The sequence below is a fragment of the Montipora capricornis genome, unplaced genomic scaffold (assembly GCF_036669925.1).
Source record: "Montipora capricornis isolate CH-2021 unplaced genomic scaffold, ASM3666992v2 scaffold_456, whole genome shotgun sequence".
Taxonomy (NCBI): domain Eukaryota; kingdom Metazoa; phylum Cnidaria; class Anthozoa; order Scleractinia; family Acroporidae; genus Montipora; species Montipora capricornis.
The window spans coordinates 133,949-153,948 of NW_027180191.1; the positions used below are offsets into that span (position 1 = coordinate 133,949).

A 20,000-nucleotide genomic window follows, 5' to 3' on the forward strand; every position below is an offset into this window, starting at 1 on the left:
ATTATGAAAAATTGATTTTATCAAGCGACTTCATATACGGAAATCGATCAGAGATTTCGAGCTGGCGACAAAGCAAATTGATGAAGGGCTAACGCTCGGAACGCCAGTGTGCAAGTCTTTTTGTGGTGCTTAATTTATCAACTAAATTGATGAAACAAAATTTTGTTGTTTCATCCCCACCGACTCATCGCCGCAGTTTATTTAGAAATCAAGCATGGCGTAAGTTGTTGTAACCGAAAGGTTCAGAAACAGTGCATTAACCCATTTATTCCATATAGAACGGAATAAATGTTATTTTAAGTTTATGTATAGTTAAAGCTATATCGCGTGGACACGATATAGCTGCAAAGATATACAGTGACCTCAAGCTCGCTTTTTGAAGCGTAAGAAACAGGAAGTTGCTCTTATCGTAGTTCATTTTCTGACAAGTTTCCAAACACTATTAACGGTGCATGATATATATTCTTAAATAGGCGATTGAAGTAATTGCTTCCCTATTTCGACGCTCTGAAATTCTTTCTTTTATCATTTGATCGTGTTTAGGACCCTCTCACCGTGGGCGTGGCAGTCATGTGTCCCGTGGTAGGGGAGGAGGTACCCCCCGAGGTGGACAAACTTGAACCGTTCTATGTCTCCGGTTTCAATAATTGACGCTTCATTCATTTTAACATTTTTGTACAGTTTTTTTATTCTTTTAAGTTCATTGAAAGTCGTGTAATAAAGTCTGTGACACTCATAAACGATTGGTAAGTTTGAGGCTCGGTTAATGAATAAAGAACTAAGCCCCAGTGACCCTTGTTCCATAAGGAAAATAGGGGTGGAATCTCTTCCTTTCTGATTAATTGGAGGGTTGGCCATTGCATCAATGTCATGTGATTCACGTTACTTGGTGTAGACGTCACAGAGTGAGCCGCCAACCATAGGCCATCAACAGAGGGTTTTAAGGAAGAGAGTTTTATTGATAATGACTTGAGCTGACTGAGGACAGCAAAAAAAGAATGTGGCCAATATCGAGCCATCTTGACCTCATGCTTGGTCGATCTTAGCACTTATCTGCTGGAAATTTTAAGCAATTGTCTCTTATAGACACGTGACAAATTGAGGTGGCTCCAACGGGATTCGAACCCATGACCCTCTGCGATGCTGTTGCAATGCTCTTCCAACTGAGCTGATGTTCCCTTTCACGGAAACAAATAAGCCCAACATATTTTGACCCGCTGCTGTTTTTTTTTTGGGAAGAAGATGCATGGCCAGCGTACTGCATTTGACACTCCGTTTTAGTAAAAGAAGCATACATTTTGAAGCAACCAAAAAACAAGCTAAATATATATATATTTTAATATGCAGTACAATGAGCAGGAGGAAGTGAGAAGGTAACCTGTAAGGAGGCGACGAGTAAGCGACGGAGAGCACGAGGAAACAGGCGAAATATCAGCGACAACGAGAGAGCAAGCAAGAAGTAGCCCTAGCAAAGAGACTAAATTATACCGCACCAGAAAACAAGCTGAAAAAAATGAGTAGTTATAAAAATATACATCTAGTAAAATATTCTGATGCCGGTTGTAACAGTTTATGGAAACTTTATCTTCATGATCCGTTAGGTGAATCACCAAGAACTATTCCTACATAACTGAGGGGCCGTAAGGGGGGGTCAAGCGCACAGTTCACGGCCATCAAAAAATGAAAATCACGAAACACGGTAATTAATTTTCTTGTTTCACGGTTCACGGAAAAGAAACTCACACTTGAGAAAGATTTGTGGCCTTACCATATGTGTATATATATATATATATATATATATATATATATATATATATATATATATATATATATACGTAAAGTAGGCTTGATCGTGTCCTGATTATTCATTCATTTATTCATTTATATATATATTTGTATTGGTTTAAGTCACCTAAAGGTAGTGGCATAGTAGTGTTCTGGCTAGCGTGTCGGACTCTCTGTTTAAAGCTTAAGGTCTGTGAGCACCGGATCAAGTCTAAGGACGTCAGCAACTTTAGGTCTTGTTCTCTGACCTTCTCTGTTATCGTGTTACTCGTTCTCTGTCCTCTCAGTACAGTACAGTGAACATGGTGAAAATGAAAAAGCTAAAAGAACTTTGATGTAACGCGAATAGTTCGTCCACTGCGAGTTGTTACAGCTCGGAGAAAAGTCATTTCGTCCTCCAGGTCACTGTCTACAGTTGCAGGAAGCTAGCTTTCAGATTCTGTGTCGTACTCAGATTCTTGTTCATCGTCTGTGTCTTTCTGGTTTTCTTTCAACGACTTCAACAGGACATCCCAAGTCACCTGCAGCGTCCACATGTTCCAGAGTTCTCTCCCAAGAGAACTGAAAAGATCCAGGAGATTTAGGATCAACGAAGTAAACAACGCCTTCTAAAACACGAAACTGCTCTTCGCTGACTTCGCCCTCCGACATTGTAGCTACAATCTTGGACAAATTAAATGGAATATTGAGACCACCCCTCCCCCCAAAATCAGTGATGGGAAAATGGTGCGTTTTGGCCTTCACGCACCTTCATCCTTGATTTGGAGGAGAGGGGGCATTTCTGTTCCATTTTATTCTGTCCAAGATTGTAGGTCGTGGAAATGAAATAAAGATTCCTGATGGTTGGAGTCAAAGGTCGCGTCAGCTTATTTTTGGATCTGATGTCATACACTACGCAACGGGTCATACGAAACCCCTTTGTTTGTTGTCACGCAAGATGAAGAAAACCGACTTCGTAGCCCTATGTAGGGTCTACGTAAGAAGCCGTTCACGGAAAAAGGGTTGTTTTCGTGTTTGTTATCACGGATATCAGAAACTTATTTCTCTTTTTCACGTATCACGACAATCATATCATTCACGGTTCACGAATTTTATTTTTTTTAGATTACGGATCACAGAAAATAAATTCGGTCGATCACGTTTCACGCGAAACCCCCTTACGGCCCCTCATAACTGTAACTATAATGGTTGGAAAACATGATATCTAATTACGTTCTACATTAGAAAAACGCAATTTATACTCTTTGGTTTCCTGTGCATAGGGCTTTACCAAGTTTTCGTTTTTTTTAGCGCCGTCTTGAATTACGTCGTACTCGATAAGTCAGATGTGCAAATGACAATCGCGCAACTCTTGATCTTTTGTATAAGTTAATATTAGTAATAGTTCCTTATTTAAACTCTGTTAAAATCTTCAGTAATGACAATAATATCTTAATTGCAATCATATGTAAAAAATAAAATAACTATAAAGAACTTATTTACAAGATTGCCGAGTACGAATCGAATGTTTCAAGTGCGCGGTTGATTTCCTTCTTAAACAAGCACACTGGGGCTAACCCTTTGAGGCTTAAACATCGTTATAGCTTTGTCTTCTTCTTCTTAATGATAGCTGGTCCCACTTCAATGTTTAAAGAAGCAGGCGCGAGTTTACCTCGCAGTTGGCTTGCAGAATAATCCTAGGTACTCGGTTTTGCAATTTTTGTAGTTTCTCACATAGATAAGAACTCAATCCATCCCAAGCGGGGGCACAGTAATCGAAATGAGGTTGGATTAAAGCGTTATATATTTGTACTGCAGTGGATTGAGAAATGAGGGACCTAATACGCCTCAGAGCACAGATTGCCGAGGATAGCTTTCTGCATAGTTCTCTGATGTGATTGGACCAGGAAAGTCGGTCATCAATAATCAAACCTAACGATTTGGCATGCTCAACCCCTTCTAATTGGTTGATTGTCTAATTGGATATTAAGTTCAATACAGTTCTCTGCAATGAACTTTTGACGAGAACTAACCACCATAAACTCAGTTTTCGCGATGTTTAGAAGAAGCTTATTTGCTTTTAGCCAGCTATAAAGATTGGTAAGTTCAAAATTGGTTGCTTGTTCGAGTTCGGCAAAAGTGCAACCGGGGACGGTGTTGTTAGTATCGTAGGCAAACATTTTTGCACAGGATATATCGAGGCAATTAGGAAGATCATTTTTATACATATTGGAAAGAACAGAGGTTATTAGGATTTACAACGAGACACTGAAGGGTAGCACAACTTTAATCCACTGGACTCGGCTACACGTCCATCCATTTCAGACGGGAGCAGGCCGTCTTTCTCTGTCCTTGTGTGGGCCCAGTTCCATCAGTAGGTCTAACGCTCACATGGTTCATATGGGATAGAAATCTAGCACTTCACGTTACACTACACTCTCTTAAGTTAATTCTGTATTTTGAAGTGGAGCGTGCTTATCAACTACTTCCATAACTAAACTTTTCCAAGCATCCCACATCGCTTCTGAATTTGTCTCTAAAAAAACTCTATTCCATGGCTGTTGTGCAACATCGTTGAGGAAGTGGTGGTGGTTGAATTTTTTAAAAACGCGTGTCTCAATGGAGCGATGAATACCAGTTCGCTTGTAGCAGATTTTAAAGGTCATGAAGACCAGAGAGTCAGAGTTAAATTTTTTTTTCGGGCGAACTAGTTATACAGAGATGACGCTGATCACCAACACGCTGGTTTTGGCAAGGCCATTTCTTAACAATAACTTTTGGGATAGTTTCAACAAAATACAGATTTTCACAAATTTAGTTTCGTGACGTCATCACATACCGATATAGTACTCTCGATAGACGTTTTTGACTCGGCATACCGAGTTTAAAAATGGCTTTGAAATCCGGAAATGTGGAAAAATGCACAATAGAATTAGGACGCGGGGATTTCATTGGTGAAAACCTTTGCGCGATAACCCCTAGGGAGAGGTTGTAATTGAAAATATGAACATCTTCCAGATGCAAGACAAACTTGTGAACACACGAATCTAATATCTCGCTAAGGGTAAAAAACATGACGAACACGAATGAAAGGATCCTCAATAAGAAATTTTTACACGTCAGTGATATTGGGATAAACCGACTGAAACGTTCAATTGTTGCAAAATCCACGCCATTTCAATCTTTGCTAATTGGTATTGTAGCCATACTTGTTAAAGTAAATTGAGTTATTGGGTAATTACTCGCAATTTAGGAGGAAATCGTTGGAGGGGATTTCTGCGCGCGCGAGGCTTCAAACAGTCTCAATTCTTACAGAGTTCTATGAAAATCCAGATTTATAACGGTGGGACAACCAAAGCGATGGGAGCTGTGTTGGGGTTTCAGTGTGAAACTTTTAATGACGTTCGCCGTTTTAGAAACTCAAGTCCATGTTCTGAGTGAAAGCTCAATAGCAACTAAAGATTGAAAATGCTGGATTCCGTTTTCTGGAAATATTATGACTAAATCTTGCATGTTGACAACATGATGAAATCACCAGTACAGACGTCCCAGCAGCGTTATGTGGGGAAATGCCTCAAATTTCTTTTTCTTTCAGCTGTTCTTTGTACGAGCATCATCCGCGGGTGTGAATTTTTAATTGTTTCACGATCTTCATGTTTATATAGCTACCTGTAGAGGGAGGTCACCGCGCTATTCACAACACTATAATTTCGAAACTATGCAGCTGCTTCAGTGCCAGTGTAGCTGGTAAGAGGAGGGCTATATTTTACTTACGCACATTAATTACAAGAATGGTTTTTACAAGTTTCCTCTCTCGTTACGCTAGTGTTTCACTCTCCCTTGGCTCATTGGTTTTTACTTTGTACGTCACCTCTGCATGGCGCAGATTCACGTTACTTCCGATCCGACAACCTGTAACAATTCAAACTACTTTTGCTTACTGACCTATTGATTTTATTTGTAAACACTAAGCGATGTTCACCAATACGTTATCCGTTGCTATAGAGCCCTCCATATTTCAATTGGCTACAGAAACACTTCCTTCTTTTGTTCCGTACTCAGCAAATCCGAACATGGCTTTAGCCTATTCAGTCCTTGTAGTTTGTTTTCCTTTCTTCCAAAATGCTTCTGCGCAACATGGTACTCCGAGTAAACGCTTTGATGAGCGTCTTATTTATAAAATACATCGTCCTCACGGCATCTCGGCTCTTCAAATTCTCGCAATGAACGCACTTCATAATTAATGATTATTAATGTCTCCTAACGTGATGAACGACCATTCCTCTTCACTGCGTGAAGGGGAATGGCATCGGTACTAGGTTGCCGTCACAAATTAATTTGCATCGCTGTTTTTTCCACTAGCAAAATGCAAAGCAGTCTATGACGTCAACCCGGTATTAAACCCATTGCCCTTCATTGCTTGGTTATGGATCGAAGCCTGATGTCCACTTTTTCCGTCTTTCAAAGCAATAAAAAAGTGAAGTCTCAACCTAAAGGTTCTAAACACAACACATGGTATTTGGGACGATTAAGTAGAGTAAATAAAATAGAACTGTGTTGGGGTGATAGGCACTTAAATAGTTTCGATAGAAGTTCTTTACATATATACATCAATGTTCTTCATGGCATTTCCAATGAGTGAACGCACTTCTTAATCAATGATTACTCCTAGATTTATGTCTCCGGCCTAACGTCATGAATGATCAGGATCCCGTTAAATGTGAGTATGCCGATTGAAAAAAGGTATTATGATCGATGCTTAAGGCGTCTTCGAACCGTATATTGTGTATCTCGATGGTCTCCCATTCAGACACCAGCCCCGCCCGACAGGGATTAACTTCGATGACCTTTTACTGTGAATGCATATTTAAATGGAATCGAGCTGTTAGTTAGCATTGACCGTGACTGTCAAGCTGAATTCGGTGATACACGAAATTATTCTCTCTCGTGTATATTACTGTATTTTTATTCACACGAAAAATGAAACTAATAACCACAGGAATTCGCGCTTTAACTCACTGTGAAAAAGAAGTTGAAGTGAACTTAGAAATTATCAACCTGTCAACAGGCCTCGATGCCAATCAATAAGCGACAAAAATAGTTGAGACACTGAACTAGGAAGACAACAGTTAGGGAAAAATCGCCTTGACGAAGGACGAAGGAAGAGTTGGCGATAAGGAAAGAACATTGTGTAAGGGGGAGGGGTCTAGATGGAAAGACTTGTTGGGGGATGTGTCCGAGATTCCTTAAAAGGGAAAGTGTCTCAACACTTTTGGCGCTTATTGAATGTTACTCGATCCCCTTTTATTTTCTTCATGCCCTCCCAGGGGTGTTTTGGCACCAACATGGCCGTCTTACCACGTAAGTGCATTCAAATAATTGAAACCATCTCAAGAAGTACATGCTCGTATCCTCAAACTCCAGCCCTACAAGACTCCTACCTTTCTCCATTGCTTCCAAAGCGACTGTCCAATTTACTTTAATAATCCAGTATTAATGCTAGTTTATGTAATTTGTTTCAAGATATTTTCTACATGCAACGCCGTAGCGCCTATTTGGGTAGACTTTCATATACCGGACTAAAATTGCGGACTGCAAAGGAACCATTGTTATTCCGATTGGGCCTTGCCAATTAGATATTGTTAAGTTCACTTTGTTCTTTTGTTTTATGGACATTGATTATTTCAGATCCGCTATATGAAAGACCAGCCGCCTAATTGTAGTTAACAACACCCGTCTTCATTCCGTGGTGTTTAATAACCAGTTTTTCGTGAAGCCGTTTGTTTGTAAAAGATCAAATGTTGCGAAATCCACAACATTTACGTAACTTTCAAACAACGATCAGCAGCTAGTGTTTTATCGGGTTAAATACAGAAGGCGAAGCCGAGTGTTTTTAGACCAGATAAATTTTTTGAACGGCTTCAAAAAGCGTGTAACTTTGGAATCCAAACATTGGTGCAAAATGTCAGAGAAGAAAATTAGCATACAAGAAAATCATGTCTTATTACCATGCTTCATGTAAAGAATAACAATGAAAGTGCTGTCGCTTTTTAAAGCTAATGCACGTGACATTTTATCGGTGAACTGATAGGCTGTTTTGCTCATGAATTATTAATGATTTTTAATGCAGCCATGAAAGACATGAAAGCAACCGAGAGATACTCGACAGAGGGTAGAAAAATCACAACACATTTGCCTTTTACATTTTATTGTGCTTAAGCAAGGTTACACCAAGTATTAAGCAATACCTACTTCAGTGTCAAAACGAGCTATCGTAATTGCTCTACAGTGTACATATTTCTAGACTTAATATTGCTACAAAACACACATCGCCTAGAAGAAATTAAATTGCTCTTACCAAGGTATTATCATGCTAAGAAAGAAAAAATGTGGCCTTCCTGTGCCGTTTTCGCATTAGCTTTAGCATATTTTTTTTTCAACTATGACTTTCAAAAATTTTCTTTAAACCTGGAATCAATCAGAAGGACATTTATAAAATTCTGAAAACAAATCAATTTGGGACGTAAAAACTCATTTGTGCTGAAAATTCGAATCATATTAAACCCTTGGTTTAAATTATCAATCAGTATAAACTAGTATAACAAATTCGTCCACCACTTTCCAAAAGGCTTGCATGCGTTTCCTCTTTCAAAGCGGATATTAATTACGTGAAGAAGATTTGAAAAGATGATTTGGATGAATTATCACGCGTGATCTAAAAAACGTTGGATGTAAGAACTAAGTGTCGAATTCTCTCTTAGCTTTATAATCTCTTCTTCTAACAAGTGTAATATATACGAATACAATCTTACAGCGGTTAAGAACTAAGTGCGCGCTGTTTAAAGAAACACGCCTTTTTTAAAACATTTTACATTGATAAATCGGTATAGAAGCCACATCTCCTTTCCGTTGGCTAAAATGAAAGCAATTTGTTCTTTTCTGTTATTGGAAACAATTGCCAGCCAAATTTTTTTAAAATGGCCTGTCTTTGACTTTGGAGATCAAGGCGATTCGCAAATATACAGGAACAAATTTGATTATGCATGGGGAGGGGGGAGGGGGGTACTCTAAAATTTAAAATTAAGAGATCTCAGACAACCACGCGAAAATTAACAACCTCTATTTTATATTGTTTTGACCCTGAAATATCTAAACTCTCCCCGCTTTATATTGTGTAAACTACAATATTGCTTTCAGTTAAGAACGATTCATAAAAGGAGAAATTCTCATTGTAATTGGGAACTTTTTTACCGACAAAGGGTTTTTAAAGTCGGTGACGCTAAATAACAAGAATCAGGAAAAGTTGTACATCTATTCAAAAATCTGAAGACTATGGTTACGAAAATCGGTGACAATTATTTTACCATCGCTAAGCGCTGCTGTAGAAAGCGGGTAATTGGGCTCTCCTTCCCTTGTCCCTTTTGCTCCAAACTTAGTTACAAACTCTCCGCTGAGTTTAAACACCTGCACTCGGTGATTAAATGAATCACAAACAAGCAGATGTCCCGCTCTGTCCACTGACAGGCAGCCAGGATCATGGAACTCCCCGTCCCCATTCCCCTTATTTCCAAATTTATAAAGAAACTCCCCCTCCCTATTAAAAACTTTTATACAGTGATCACCTCCGTCTGACACAATAAGAAAGTTTTCGTGTTGGATACAATGCAAAGGATTGATTAAAGAGCCGTCATTACCGATACTGCGCAAAAACCGACCATCGGGTGAAAAGATTTTGATTAATTTGTTATCTTTGTCAGTAGCAATAATGTTGCCATCGCTGTCAATTGACAGGCCAAGAGGAGTGCTAAACTGGTGATCCCGGGTTCCTTTTCCTCCAAACTGATTAAGATAATGACCCTCATCACCAAACAATTGAACTCGGTGGTTCTTAGTGTCTGCCACTATAATCTTATCATTTTGAAAAGCTATCCCAGCAGGCCAGTCGAACTCTCCCTGCTGATTACCCTTTTTACCAAACGATCTTAAGTGAGTTCCATTACTGGCAAATATCTGTACTCTGTGGTTATCACCTTTACTCACTGCAATCTCATCGTTGCCATTCACTGCTACCCCCCAAGGACTGGAAAACATTCCAACATACAAACCTTGTTGTCCAAAGGATAACACGGGTCGGAACTGTCTGCGTTTGACTTGAACCTCAAAAGGGCTGCCACGCACATGTTTTCTATTGACTTTCACGGATGCCCGAAATGTTCCGGGTTCTTTGGGAAAATAGTGGATTTTGTAAGTGCCATCTTTGTTATCTTGTATTTGAGGTATGATCGCACTGTCATGGCCCTCAAGATTTCTGATTTCCAACGTCACACGGTCATGTTCTTGGTAACATTGTTCTTTTTGTGTATTCTTTGTTGTTACAACAATCTCAGCTTCAAGTCCAACAGTTCCTTCACTGATCCCTTTTCCCTCAGCGCTCGAGTATTTCGAGCTCGTTTTGGTGACAAAAAAACAGCCAATTTCTTTCGTGTTCATGTCATGAAACAGTTTTTCATTCCCTTCAAAGACAAAAGTAGCCAAACTTTCGCCGCCACGAGTAGCTGAATCTTCTTCGAATTCTTCGCCTTCCTTCTGAAGTATGTTGTCTAGAAATTCATTTTGTTGCATGAATTGAGCGCTTGTGCTTCGCTTTAAAATCATTTCCAGTTGTTCGGTGGCTGCTTCGTGCATTTTGACTTCCTCTTCGATTGCGTGCTTTTGCTTTTCTGAAAGCTCCAATGATTCTTTTACTTTGTTTTCCACCACATCAACGATTTCGTTCTGTTTCGCTTCTATGACCGAAACTAACCTGGCGACAAGCTGCTGCACATCGGTTTTTACCCTAGCAGCCTGCTCTTGAATTTTAACAAAGTTTTCATCAATTGTCGCGATCCTTGTCATCTTCTCCAGCGCTCTTCGTTTCTCTGATTCAATGGCTGCAACGACTCTCGCTTTTCGTTCTTTTGCGGCATTTTCCACAAGGATCTTAGAGTGTCCTTCATGGTCTAGTAAAGCGCAAGCGTTGCAAATGCTAATTTCGCAATCCTGACAGAAAAACTCTAATTCTTTCTTCTCGTGACCTTCTTTTCCACAAAGTGTTGGCTGCTTTAAAATGTTCTCAAAGTCTTCGTCTCGAAAATCTTTCAAAGCCAAAGCGTGGTGTTTTTTATTTTTCCTTAGCCCGTTATGCAGAGGGAGGCAGTCATCACACCAGAATGAACGACAAGTAAAGCAGTACGCAGATTCTCCGCTTGTTTTCTCGCAATTTCCACACTTGATGCCACTCGTATTGCACTCTGTGACAGGCAAAGCATCCAACAAACTGTTGATACGAAAGTTTGTTGGAAAAGCGTTAAGATCACCGTTTCCAGGGATTCTGAAATTCTGCCTACACTCGGGGCATGAAATAGTGTCTCGAATTCCGCTCGCTTGTTGAATCCTTTGCAGGCAATGAAGGCACAAACTGTGTAAGCAAGGAAGCTGCTTTGGATTAGTGAACCTGGTCATACATACAGGACAACAAAGATGTTCGTAAATATTGTCTAGAAAGGTTTTGATATCCATGATAAACGAAGAGGGGAAAACGGACTTCCGTGTTGAACATGGTGACGATCTTGGTTCATTGTTGTCTGGTTTTGTTATCTTAACCAATGAAAATGCCTAAAGTCAAATGTTTTAATATCCTGGATTTTTTTAGAAAATTAACGTCATCAAACTGTCATGTTTGTTATGGATTTTCCCTTTTGGTTCCATTTTCTCAGCGGTCAAAATTTTTGTTTCGGGCTACAAAGCCACAGAAAAAGCGAACACAATAGAAAGAAGGCGTATCTGGATTCTTAAGCTTAGCAACAAAGCAACTCGGGTGATTAGACAAAAATGAGATGAATGTTTCGGAACAATACCGCATTCCTTCCTTCCCCTCAGCCCATGCATATGGCGTTTTGACCCTTATCTCTATGTTCCTGTTCTTTCTATCGTTCCCTATCTGATGTGAACCGTCGCCACGCCGGACGGTTCTCTAGAGTGTCCTTCCAAATGTTGAGTATATACCGCCACGGATGTCCTATCGCAATGAAAAGCTTTTAAAAAATTAATGAGGATTTTGACCTTGTGTAGCCCCTTGATTTTCTTAGAATTGTTAGCAGCGGATCATCTGTGTCATTTGTGTCATGCAATTGTTTTAACAAACGCGCCATAAAATATCTTCAGTTTTAATGAGTTTTCCGACGCACAACGCTGACGATCTAGCCAGCGAACGCAGACTTATTTCCGGAGTTCGTTTGCTGACGATCGTGTGGATTCCGTCTAGCTTGTGCGGAAAATTTGAGCGAATTCATGGATTAATGTTCAATGTCTACTTTCCCGTCTTCTGTTTAAATGCTACTATTTGCACTTCTCATCCTTTTCACCATCCGCGCCTTTTTGTAACTGAAACAAATGATAGTTTTGGCTTCAAGACATTTTAGCTTCGAAAGTATTTTGTAGCATCATTTGGATAAACTTGACTTGCTAAGGGCTCGTAGTTGCCATTTGGTTAATTCGTGCATGTTTGATCCGTCTGTCACTGGAAAGGGGTGGCGTCCGTTTTTGCTGAGTCATAAATTTGCTAAACCTTTATCGATGCCGCTTAGGCGTTTTTAAGTCTTCAGTACTCGCACAAAAAAGTCACCTGCGTAACTGAAATTTGCAATCAATTTGTACATGATATAAAGAAAATGCAGTACTTCGCATACAGCTTGTGTGCCTCTCGGTGAATGAAAATGTCATATACACCAACAACTACCAAGTAGTAATTCGTATCCACACAAAAGCGCTCAGAATTGCCCGAAGTTGCATGATCGGAAGCAAACAGGGGCACCCAACGTCAATTTTTGGAAAATATCTGTTCGGAAGACGATTTGAGATCTAGAATTTTCGGAACATTTGTTGTAAAATGTTTTCAGGGGCACCCAACGAATCTGTTCCTCACATTATCTGTTCCCCAGAGGAATCTTGCTGGCTGGCAAAAATACAGGTGTTTCGATGAGCTGGATGGGAAATTTTGTTATTGATAGAGGTTTTGCCTGGAAATTACTGACTTTTTCTAGCATTTGAACCCGGCTCTAGAAACTGAGGACGACTAAAAAAAAAAAAAAAAAAAAAAAAGAAAACCTTCCCTCTCCCAGAGAATAGTCACAAACATACGACGCCTGGTCATAGTGATTGCGCTTGCGGAAAAAACCTGTTTTGTCCCGGTTTTGTCGCTTTTGTTCGGTCGGGATATGAAAGCGCGCGGAATTCCTGGCTGGGAAATAAATTTGATCCGCTGGCTGGGAAACCAACCAATTTTATCTAGCTGGCTGGGAAATTTCTTGTGTGTCTTGCTGGGAAAAAGGAACAGATAATGTTTTTCCAGCAACACTGAAAAACACCTGAAAATGACATAATAACATTTATTTTCATTAACTGGGGTATAATAATACATTTTACAACAAATTGGTCGTTGGGTGCCCCTGTGTTTTGCTTGCCTGCCTCTCCTAGGATTTTCGAACATCTGATAAATGGTATAATTGCCCATTTTTAACGGATTTTTACCCTAAAAAGATCACCTAGAATTTTCAGGAGCCTTTTTTCTTGCTGAGATTTTCGAAAAGGTAAGTTATGATCCCTATAGTTTTTGGAACACTAGATTTTCAGCTAGGAAATCCGAACAGATGAAAAATTTTTAGGGGATAAAAATATGCTTATATCTACCGTTTAAATACTAAAATACGCCTAACAATGCTGTGTTTAAGTGGTTTTGAACTAAATTCTCGTTGGGTGCCCCTGAGCAAACTCCGGACTTGTCACTCACCCGAGTGTAAGACACCAAAACAAGCATTCTACTATTAATACGAGATCGGCAGCACGTTTTCACGGGTGCCGGGTGCCGTTGAAAGAAGCAGCGCGATGTTTCTCCTTTCCTGAAACGTTCAGAAAAAGTCCCAACATTACCGTAGATAATCGAAATGTTTCGGTGAATCCCGAAGGTACTTTAGCTGGTTTCCTGTCCCTAAAATTCATTGTTAGTCCTACAAAAATATGGCTCAAACCCAGCATTTAGGGTCGTTGAATGGAGCGTTCTGCGAGGAAATTGCATTCCATTTGTTCACCTTAATGGCTACCAAACAATTGGTCTGTTATCTGTCATTGTAAGTTATATACCCGGTATGTATATATGTATGGATGGAAAATTTTCCTGTATGTGTATGATCGACATATTCACGACCCGCACGCGTGTGACACACGAAGAGTGCGTGTTTCGTGGCTTCGTTGGTAGCGGTGGTTCAATCTTTTAGCAGTAACAGTATAGACACCTTTCGATATGTTAAGATTCAGCTTGACACTGAGGCTTAGAGGACGCAAGCAAAAGAAAAGAATAAACATGTTCATTTAGTTTCCTTTTTTTGTGCCCTCAAGGCTGCCATGCTGAATTTTAAAATATCGAATTCAAAGTGGTCTATTTAAATAAGGGTAGAAAAATTATCCGCTTTCGAACATCATTTGAGCGGCCTAAGAATTTTCAAATATTTCTGCTCTTTCTCTGGGTATAATGCTGTTTCGATGCTATAAAATCTCAATAACTTTCGGTCAAATCGGCGAATCTCAAATGCGGATTATGGTAAAGGTAAAGTCTGCTTACGAGCGAAGTGGCCCATTAGGCCGGAGCTTATCCCGATTTCTATAGCATAAAGCGACTAGGAGTATTTTTACTCCCCCTTGGATGGGGTGCCAGTCCATCACAGGGTTACCCCCGGCATTTTCGCCGGTACCCATTTATGCGCCTGGGTGGAGAGAGGCAACGTGAGAGTAAAGTGTCTTGCCCAAGAACACAACACAATGTCCCCGGCCAGGGGCCGAACCCGAACCACACGATCCGGAGTCGAGTGCACTGACCATGAGGCCACTGCGCCTCCCAAAGGTTTCCAAAATTGGAAATTTACCACTCTTCCCCACTACCTGTATTTTGGTTGTACGTGACGATACACAGTGCAGCGAACAGACCGGTAGGTAGCTTATCCTTACGCATGAACGTGATCTATGGAGCAATTTCCTTGCCAGGAAATTAAAAAAAAAAAAAAAACAAGACGCCTACAAGGGCGTATCCGTGGAATGCGCAAACAGTTAACACAGAAAGTCTAGTTACAGGGAATTTCAACTACAGGTAAACTTCAGAAAATGGCGAGAGATTACCAGAAAGATAATTCTGTATATAACTTGAAGTTGTTTGTTGTAAAAACTCATTGTTAATGTTATTAAATTTGCAAATGCAAACAACGAAGCTCTATTAGCTGGTTATCAGGATACGGGATTATTCATCTATTTATTTATTTATTTATTTATTTATTTATTTATTTATTTATTTATTTTAAGGAGACTTTATTCAAATCCCACAGTTTTACCTGCTTCCTTAACTCCGTTAATCCAAAAATTACAAGATCAGCCTTAAATCATCAGAAAAACTTATTATATTTCACAGTTTAACAACTTATCATCCTGGGCCAGTTCTTCAAAGTCGATTAAGGCTAATCTCAGGTTAAAAATTAACAAAGGAGTTTTATTCTTTACTCCCAAATGCTATTCAAGGCTGATATTCTGTAAAACTTTACATTAGAAGAAGTCAATCTTGAAAAACAAAAATAAGCAAAGGAAACTTTCACCAAAACGTTGAAAACATAGACCGTATTCATAATTGGCGGCTAAGTAATTATTCTCTTGTCTCTATGCTAATTATCAATAACCTCGTTAGCACGAACAAAATTCAAAAGAATCTTTGCTTGAAAGTGAGGCTAGTGGGGATGATTAGCACATGGACAAAAGAATAATTTCTTGGTCGCCATTTATGAATACGGTCTATGAAACAAAAGTTTACGCTAATCCTGGATTAAGTTAATCGGCTTTCGAACAACCGGGCCCTGTATTCAAAGTCCAGTTCCGTTATCCAGTGCAAAGTTCTAATTTTACAATTCCATAATCTTGATAGCAGTATTAGAGTAACTTGGTACCAAACGTTCCACAATAACTTGAAATCTCGCTAGGCAAAAAGTTTAAATCCTGTAGTCCAGTCCGGGTTTAAATCGCCAAAACTCTCTCTCTCTCTCTCTCTCTCTCTCTCTCTCTCTCTCTCTCTCTCTCTCTCTCTCTCTCTCTCTCTCTCTCTCTCTCTCTCTCATCGATTCAACAAAAAAACTACAAGTGATAAATAGTTCTCAGAAACTACAAAAGTTCATCATGATTCTACACTTAGCTTGAGCTGAACAAAAAAACTATCAAAAACGAAACCAAAAAGCCCTAGTGATCGCTTCTCGAGAGAACAAACAGCCGAAACTGTTCTGTGCCTGCCTCTTACGGCTCTGGAATCCAGACAATGGTGCAAAATGTGAGAGAAGAAAATTAGCATACAAAAAAATCAAGCTATGTCTTAGGCCCGTTTGAAATGTCGCATTTTACATGTGCCGAATCTTATGCAAATGAGAAAAATCTATTGTTTTCGCTCATTTGCATTAGATTCGGCACATGTAAAATGCGACGCTTAAAACGGACCTTACTACTATGCTTTATATAAAGAATTATAATGAGGAATTTTCTGTTGCTTTTTAAAGCTCATGCAAGTGACGTTTTATCGGAGAGCTGATAGGCTGTTTTGCTCATGAATTATTAATGACATTTTAATGCAGCCATGAAGGACGTGAATGGAACTGAGGGGTAGAAAAAGCACAACAGGTTTGCTTTTTACATTTTATTGTGATCAAGCAATTTTACACCAAGTATTTAGCAATTCCTTACGTCAGTGTCAAAACGAGCTATCGTAATTGCTCTACAGTGTACATATTTCTAGACTTAAAAAATATTGCTACAAAACACACATCGCCTACAAGAAATTAAATTACTCTTCCCAAGGTATTGTCATGCTAAGAGAGGAAAAATGTGGTCTTCCTGTACCCTTTTCGCATCAGCTTTATGATTTTTTCACAACTATGACTTTCAAAAATTTACTTTGAACCTGGAATCAATCAGAAGGGCATTTATAAAATTCTGAAAAAATCAATTTGTGGCGTAAAAACTCATTTGTACTGAAATTTCGAATCATATTAAACCCTTGGTTGAACTAATCAACCAGTATAAACTAATGTAACAAATTCGTCCACCAGTTTCCAAAAGTATCGTTCAGTGCACCGGGCACTTGTGGTGAAATGCGTCCCCTCTTTCAAAGCGGGTATTACGCGAAGAAGATTTGAAACGGATGATTTGGATGAATTATCAAGCTCTATCTAAAAAGCGGTGGATATAAGGACCACTTGTCGAATTCTCTCGTAGCTTTATAACAATGTTATAATCTCTTCCTCTAACAAGTGTAATATATGCGAATAAAATCTTACAACGGTTAAGGACTAAGTACCCGGTGTTTAAATTAAAGAAACACGCCTTTTTTAAAACACATAACATTGATAAATCAGTATAGAACCCATCTCCTCTCCGTTGGTTAAAATAAAAGGAATTTGTTCTTTGTTGTTAATGGAAACAATTTTCAGCCAAAATTCTTTAAACTGGCCTATCTTTGATTGTGGAGATTAAGGCAATTCGCAAACAAGGAACAAATTTTGATTATGCACGCTGGGGTGCTTTTAAGTGCCCCTGTGACCAAAAAATCAATTCATATTTTTCTTTGGATTTCAAAACTATGTTATCAAAACACTAAGTGACCCACGTTTTAAGCCTTGATTTCAAAAAGACACCTCTTTATTTTAACTGTAATTTTCCTATTTAATGGTCCGCCATTACTAACATTATGTTCTTGAGAGAGCTGGATCGAGGAGAAAATGACGTCAAAGGCTCACTAGTTTAAGAATGCAATACGTGTGTACGCCGCAGAATTAATATGCAGCACGGGGGTTTCGGGCTTTCAGACTTTTAAACTCACGTTTTGCATCTATAATAAGCTGCGTTCACACGCTGAAATTTTAAGCTAGCGAGCCTCTGACGTCACTTTTCCCTGGCTCCAACCCTCTGAGGTCCAATCGGTCAGTTTTGAACGTGAGTAATGCCGGACCGTGAAATCCAAAACTTACACTCAAAGTAAACGGCCTTTGGATAAAAATCAAAGCTCAAAATTTTGCCAGTCAGGTGTAAAGCAAACACGCTTTCAAAATCTCAAGGAAAAAAGGAAGTGGTTTTTTTGATCACAGGGGCACTTTAAAATTAAGAGATCTCAGACAACCACGCGTAAATTCAAAACCTCTTATTACCTTTTAACCCCCAAAAAACCTAAGAGTGAAACTCTCCCGCTTTTAATTGTGTAAACTACAATATTGCTTTTTTTAACAACGATTCAAATTAAGAAATTCTCATTGTAATTAGGAATTTTTCACCGACAGAGAAATTTTAAAGTCGATGACGCTGAATAAGAAAACTCAGGAAATATTGTACATCTATTCAAAAATCTGAACTCGATGGTTTTGAGACTCGGTGACAATTACTTTACCATCACTAAGGACTGCTGTAGAAAGTGGGCGTTTGAACTCTCCTTTCCCTGTACCATATGCTCCAAACTTAGTTACAAACTCTCCGCTGAGTTTAAACACCTGCACTCGGTGATTCGCTGAATCACAAACCAGCAGATGTCCCGCTTTGTCCACTGACAGGCAGCAAGGAGTATCGAACTCCCCGTCCCCCTTTCCCTTATTTCCAAATTTATAAATAAACTCTCCTTCCCTATTAAAAACTTTTATACAGTGATCACTTCTGTCCGACACAATAAGATAATTGTTGTGTTGGATACAATGAAAGGGAAAGATCAAAGAACCTTCAGTACCGATACTGCGCAGAAACCGACCATCAAGTGAAAAGATTTTGATTAATTTGTTCAGTTTATCAGCAACCATAATGTTGCCATCGCTGTCAATCGACAGGCCAAGAGGAAACTGAAGCTGGTGATCCCGGCTTCCTTTTCCTCCAAACTGATTAAAATAATGACCCTCATCACTAAAAAGTTGAACTCGGTGGTTGTTAGTGTTGGCCACTATAATCTTATTATCACGAAAAGCTATCCCAGCAGGAAAGTCAAACTCTCCCTGCTGATTACCCTTTTTACCAAACGATCTTAAGTGAGTTCCATTACTAGTAAATATATGTACTCTGTGGTTACCAGTCTCACTCACTGCAATCTCATCTTTGTCATTCACAGCTACCCCCCAAGGACTGGAAAGCACTCCAGCATCTGCACCTTGTTGTCCAAAGGATAACACAGGTCTGAACTGTCTGCCTTTGACTTGAACTTCAAAAGGGCTGCCATGAACATGTTTTCCATTGTCTTTCACGGATGCCTGATATGTACCGGTTTCTTTGGCAAAATAGCGGAGCTTGTAAGTGCCATCTTTGTTGTCTTGGATTTGAGACTTGATCGCACTGTCACGGCCTTCACGATTTCTGATTTCCAATGTCACGCGGTCGTGTTCTTGGTAACATTGTTCTTTTCGTGCGTTCGTTGTTGTTACAACAATCTCACCTTCAAGTCCAACAATTCCTTCAGTGATCCCTTTTCCCTCAGCACTCGAGGTTTCCGAGCTCGTTATGCTGATAAAACCTATTTGTTGGACTTTTAGATCATCAAACAACTTTTCGTTCCTTATAAAGGTGAAGACATGTTCGATGACACAGTCCGCTGAATTTTCTTCTTCAGCTTTTTCCTGAACTTTTTTGTCCAAGAATTCATGGGGCTGCATGATTTGAGAGTTTGTGCTTCGCTTTAAAATCATTTGGGTTTTTTCGATATCTACTTCTTGCTTTTTCACTTCTTCTTCAATCTCGTGCCTTTGCTCTCCTAGAAGCGGCAACGCTTCTCGCACTACGTTTTCCACTTCATCAAAGATGTGATTCTTTTGCGCTTCAATGGCGGCAATGCAAATGTCGGCAAACTGCTGCACATCCCTTTTCAGTCCTGCGGCTTGTTCTTGAACTGAAATGCAGTTTTCATCGATTTTCGTGATCCTTGTCATCTTCTCCAGCGCTCTTCGTTTTTTTAATTCAATTGCTGCATTGACTCTCGATTTGCGTTCCTTTGCGGCATCTTCCAAAACAATCTTAGCGTGACCGTCGTGATCTGTTAGAGCGCAAGCGTTGCAAATGGCTATATTGCACACCTGACAGAAAAACTTCTGTTTTCTCCTCTCGTGTTTCCCACAAAGTGTTGGCTGCTTTAAAATGGTCTCAAAGTCTTCGTCTCG

At 39.5% G+C, this 20,000-nt stretch overlaps 3 protein-coding genes across 3 annotated transcripts in view; 1 reads left to right on the plus strand and 2 right to left on the minus strand.

The window, feature by feature from the left end:
* The window catches only part of LOC138036078 (uncharacterized), a 1,698-nt gene extending 981 nt beyond the window's left edge, over nucleotides 1-717 (plus strand). Inside the window, exon 4 of the mRNA XM_068882440.1 lies at nucleotides 544-717. Within this exon, the coding sequence (XP_068738541.1) occupies nucleotides 544-620 (77 nt within the window). The 3' untranslated portion in view covers nucleotides 621-717. The remainder of the gene's footprint in view (nucleotides 1-543) is intronic.
* Nucleotides 718-8,873: 8,156 nt separating this feature from the next.
* Nucleotides 8,874-11,346, minus strand: LOC138036083 (E3 ubiquitin-protein ligase TRIM71-like). The gene has a single exon (XM_068882444.1). It carries the CDS (start codon nucleotides 11,320-11,322, stop codon nucleotides 9,076-9,078), a length of 2,247 nt encoding a protein of 748 aa, XP_068738545.1. The 5' UTR covers nucleotides 11,323-11,346; the 3' UTR covers nucleotides 8,874-9,075.
* A 5,087-nt stretch (nucleotides 11,347-16,433) lies between these two features.
* The window catches only part of LOC138036084 (E3 ubiquitin-protein ligase TRIM71-like), a 3,996-nt gene continuing 429 nt past the window's right edge, over nucleotides 16,434-20,000 (minus strand). Inside the window, exon 1 of the mRNA XM_068882445.1 lies at nucleotides 16,434-20,000. This exon is cut by the window's right edge and continues 429 nt beyond it. Coding sequence (XP_068738546.1) covers nucleotides 18,207-20,000 — 1,794 coding nt within the window. The 3' untranslated portion in view covers nucleotides 16,434-18,206.

Coding starts and splice junctions, on each gene's coding strand:
- LOC138036083 (XM_068882444.1), bottom strand. CDS start 11,322: ATGGATATCAAAACCTTTCTAGACAATATTTACGAACATCTTTGTTGT.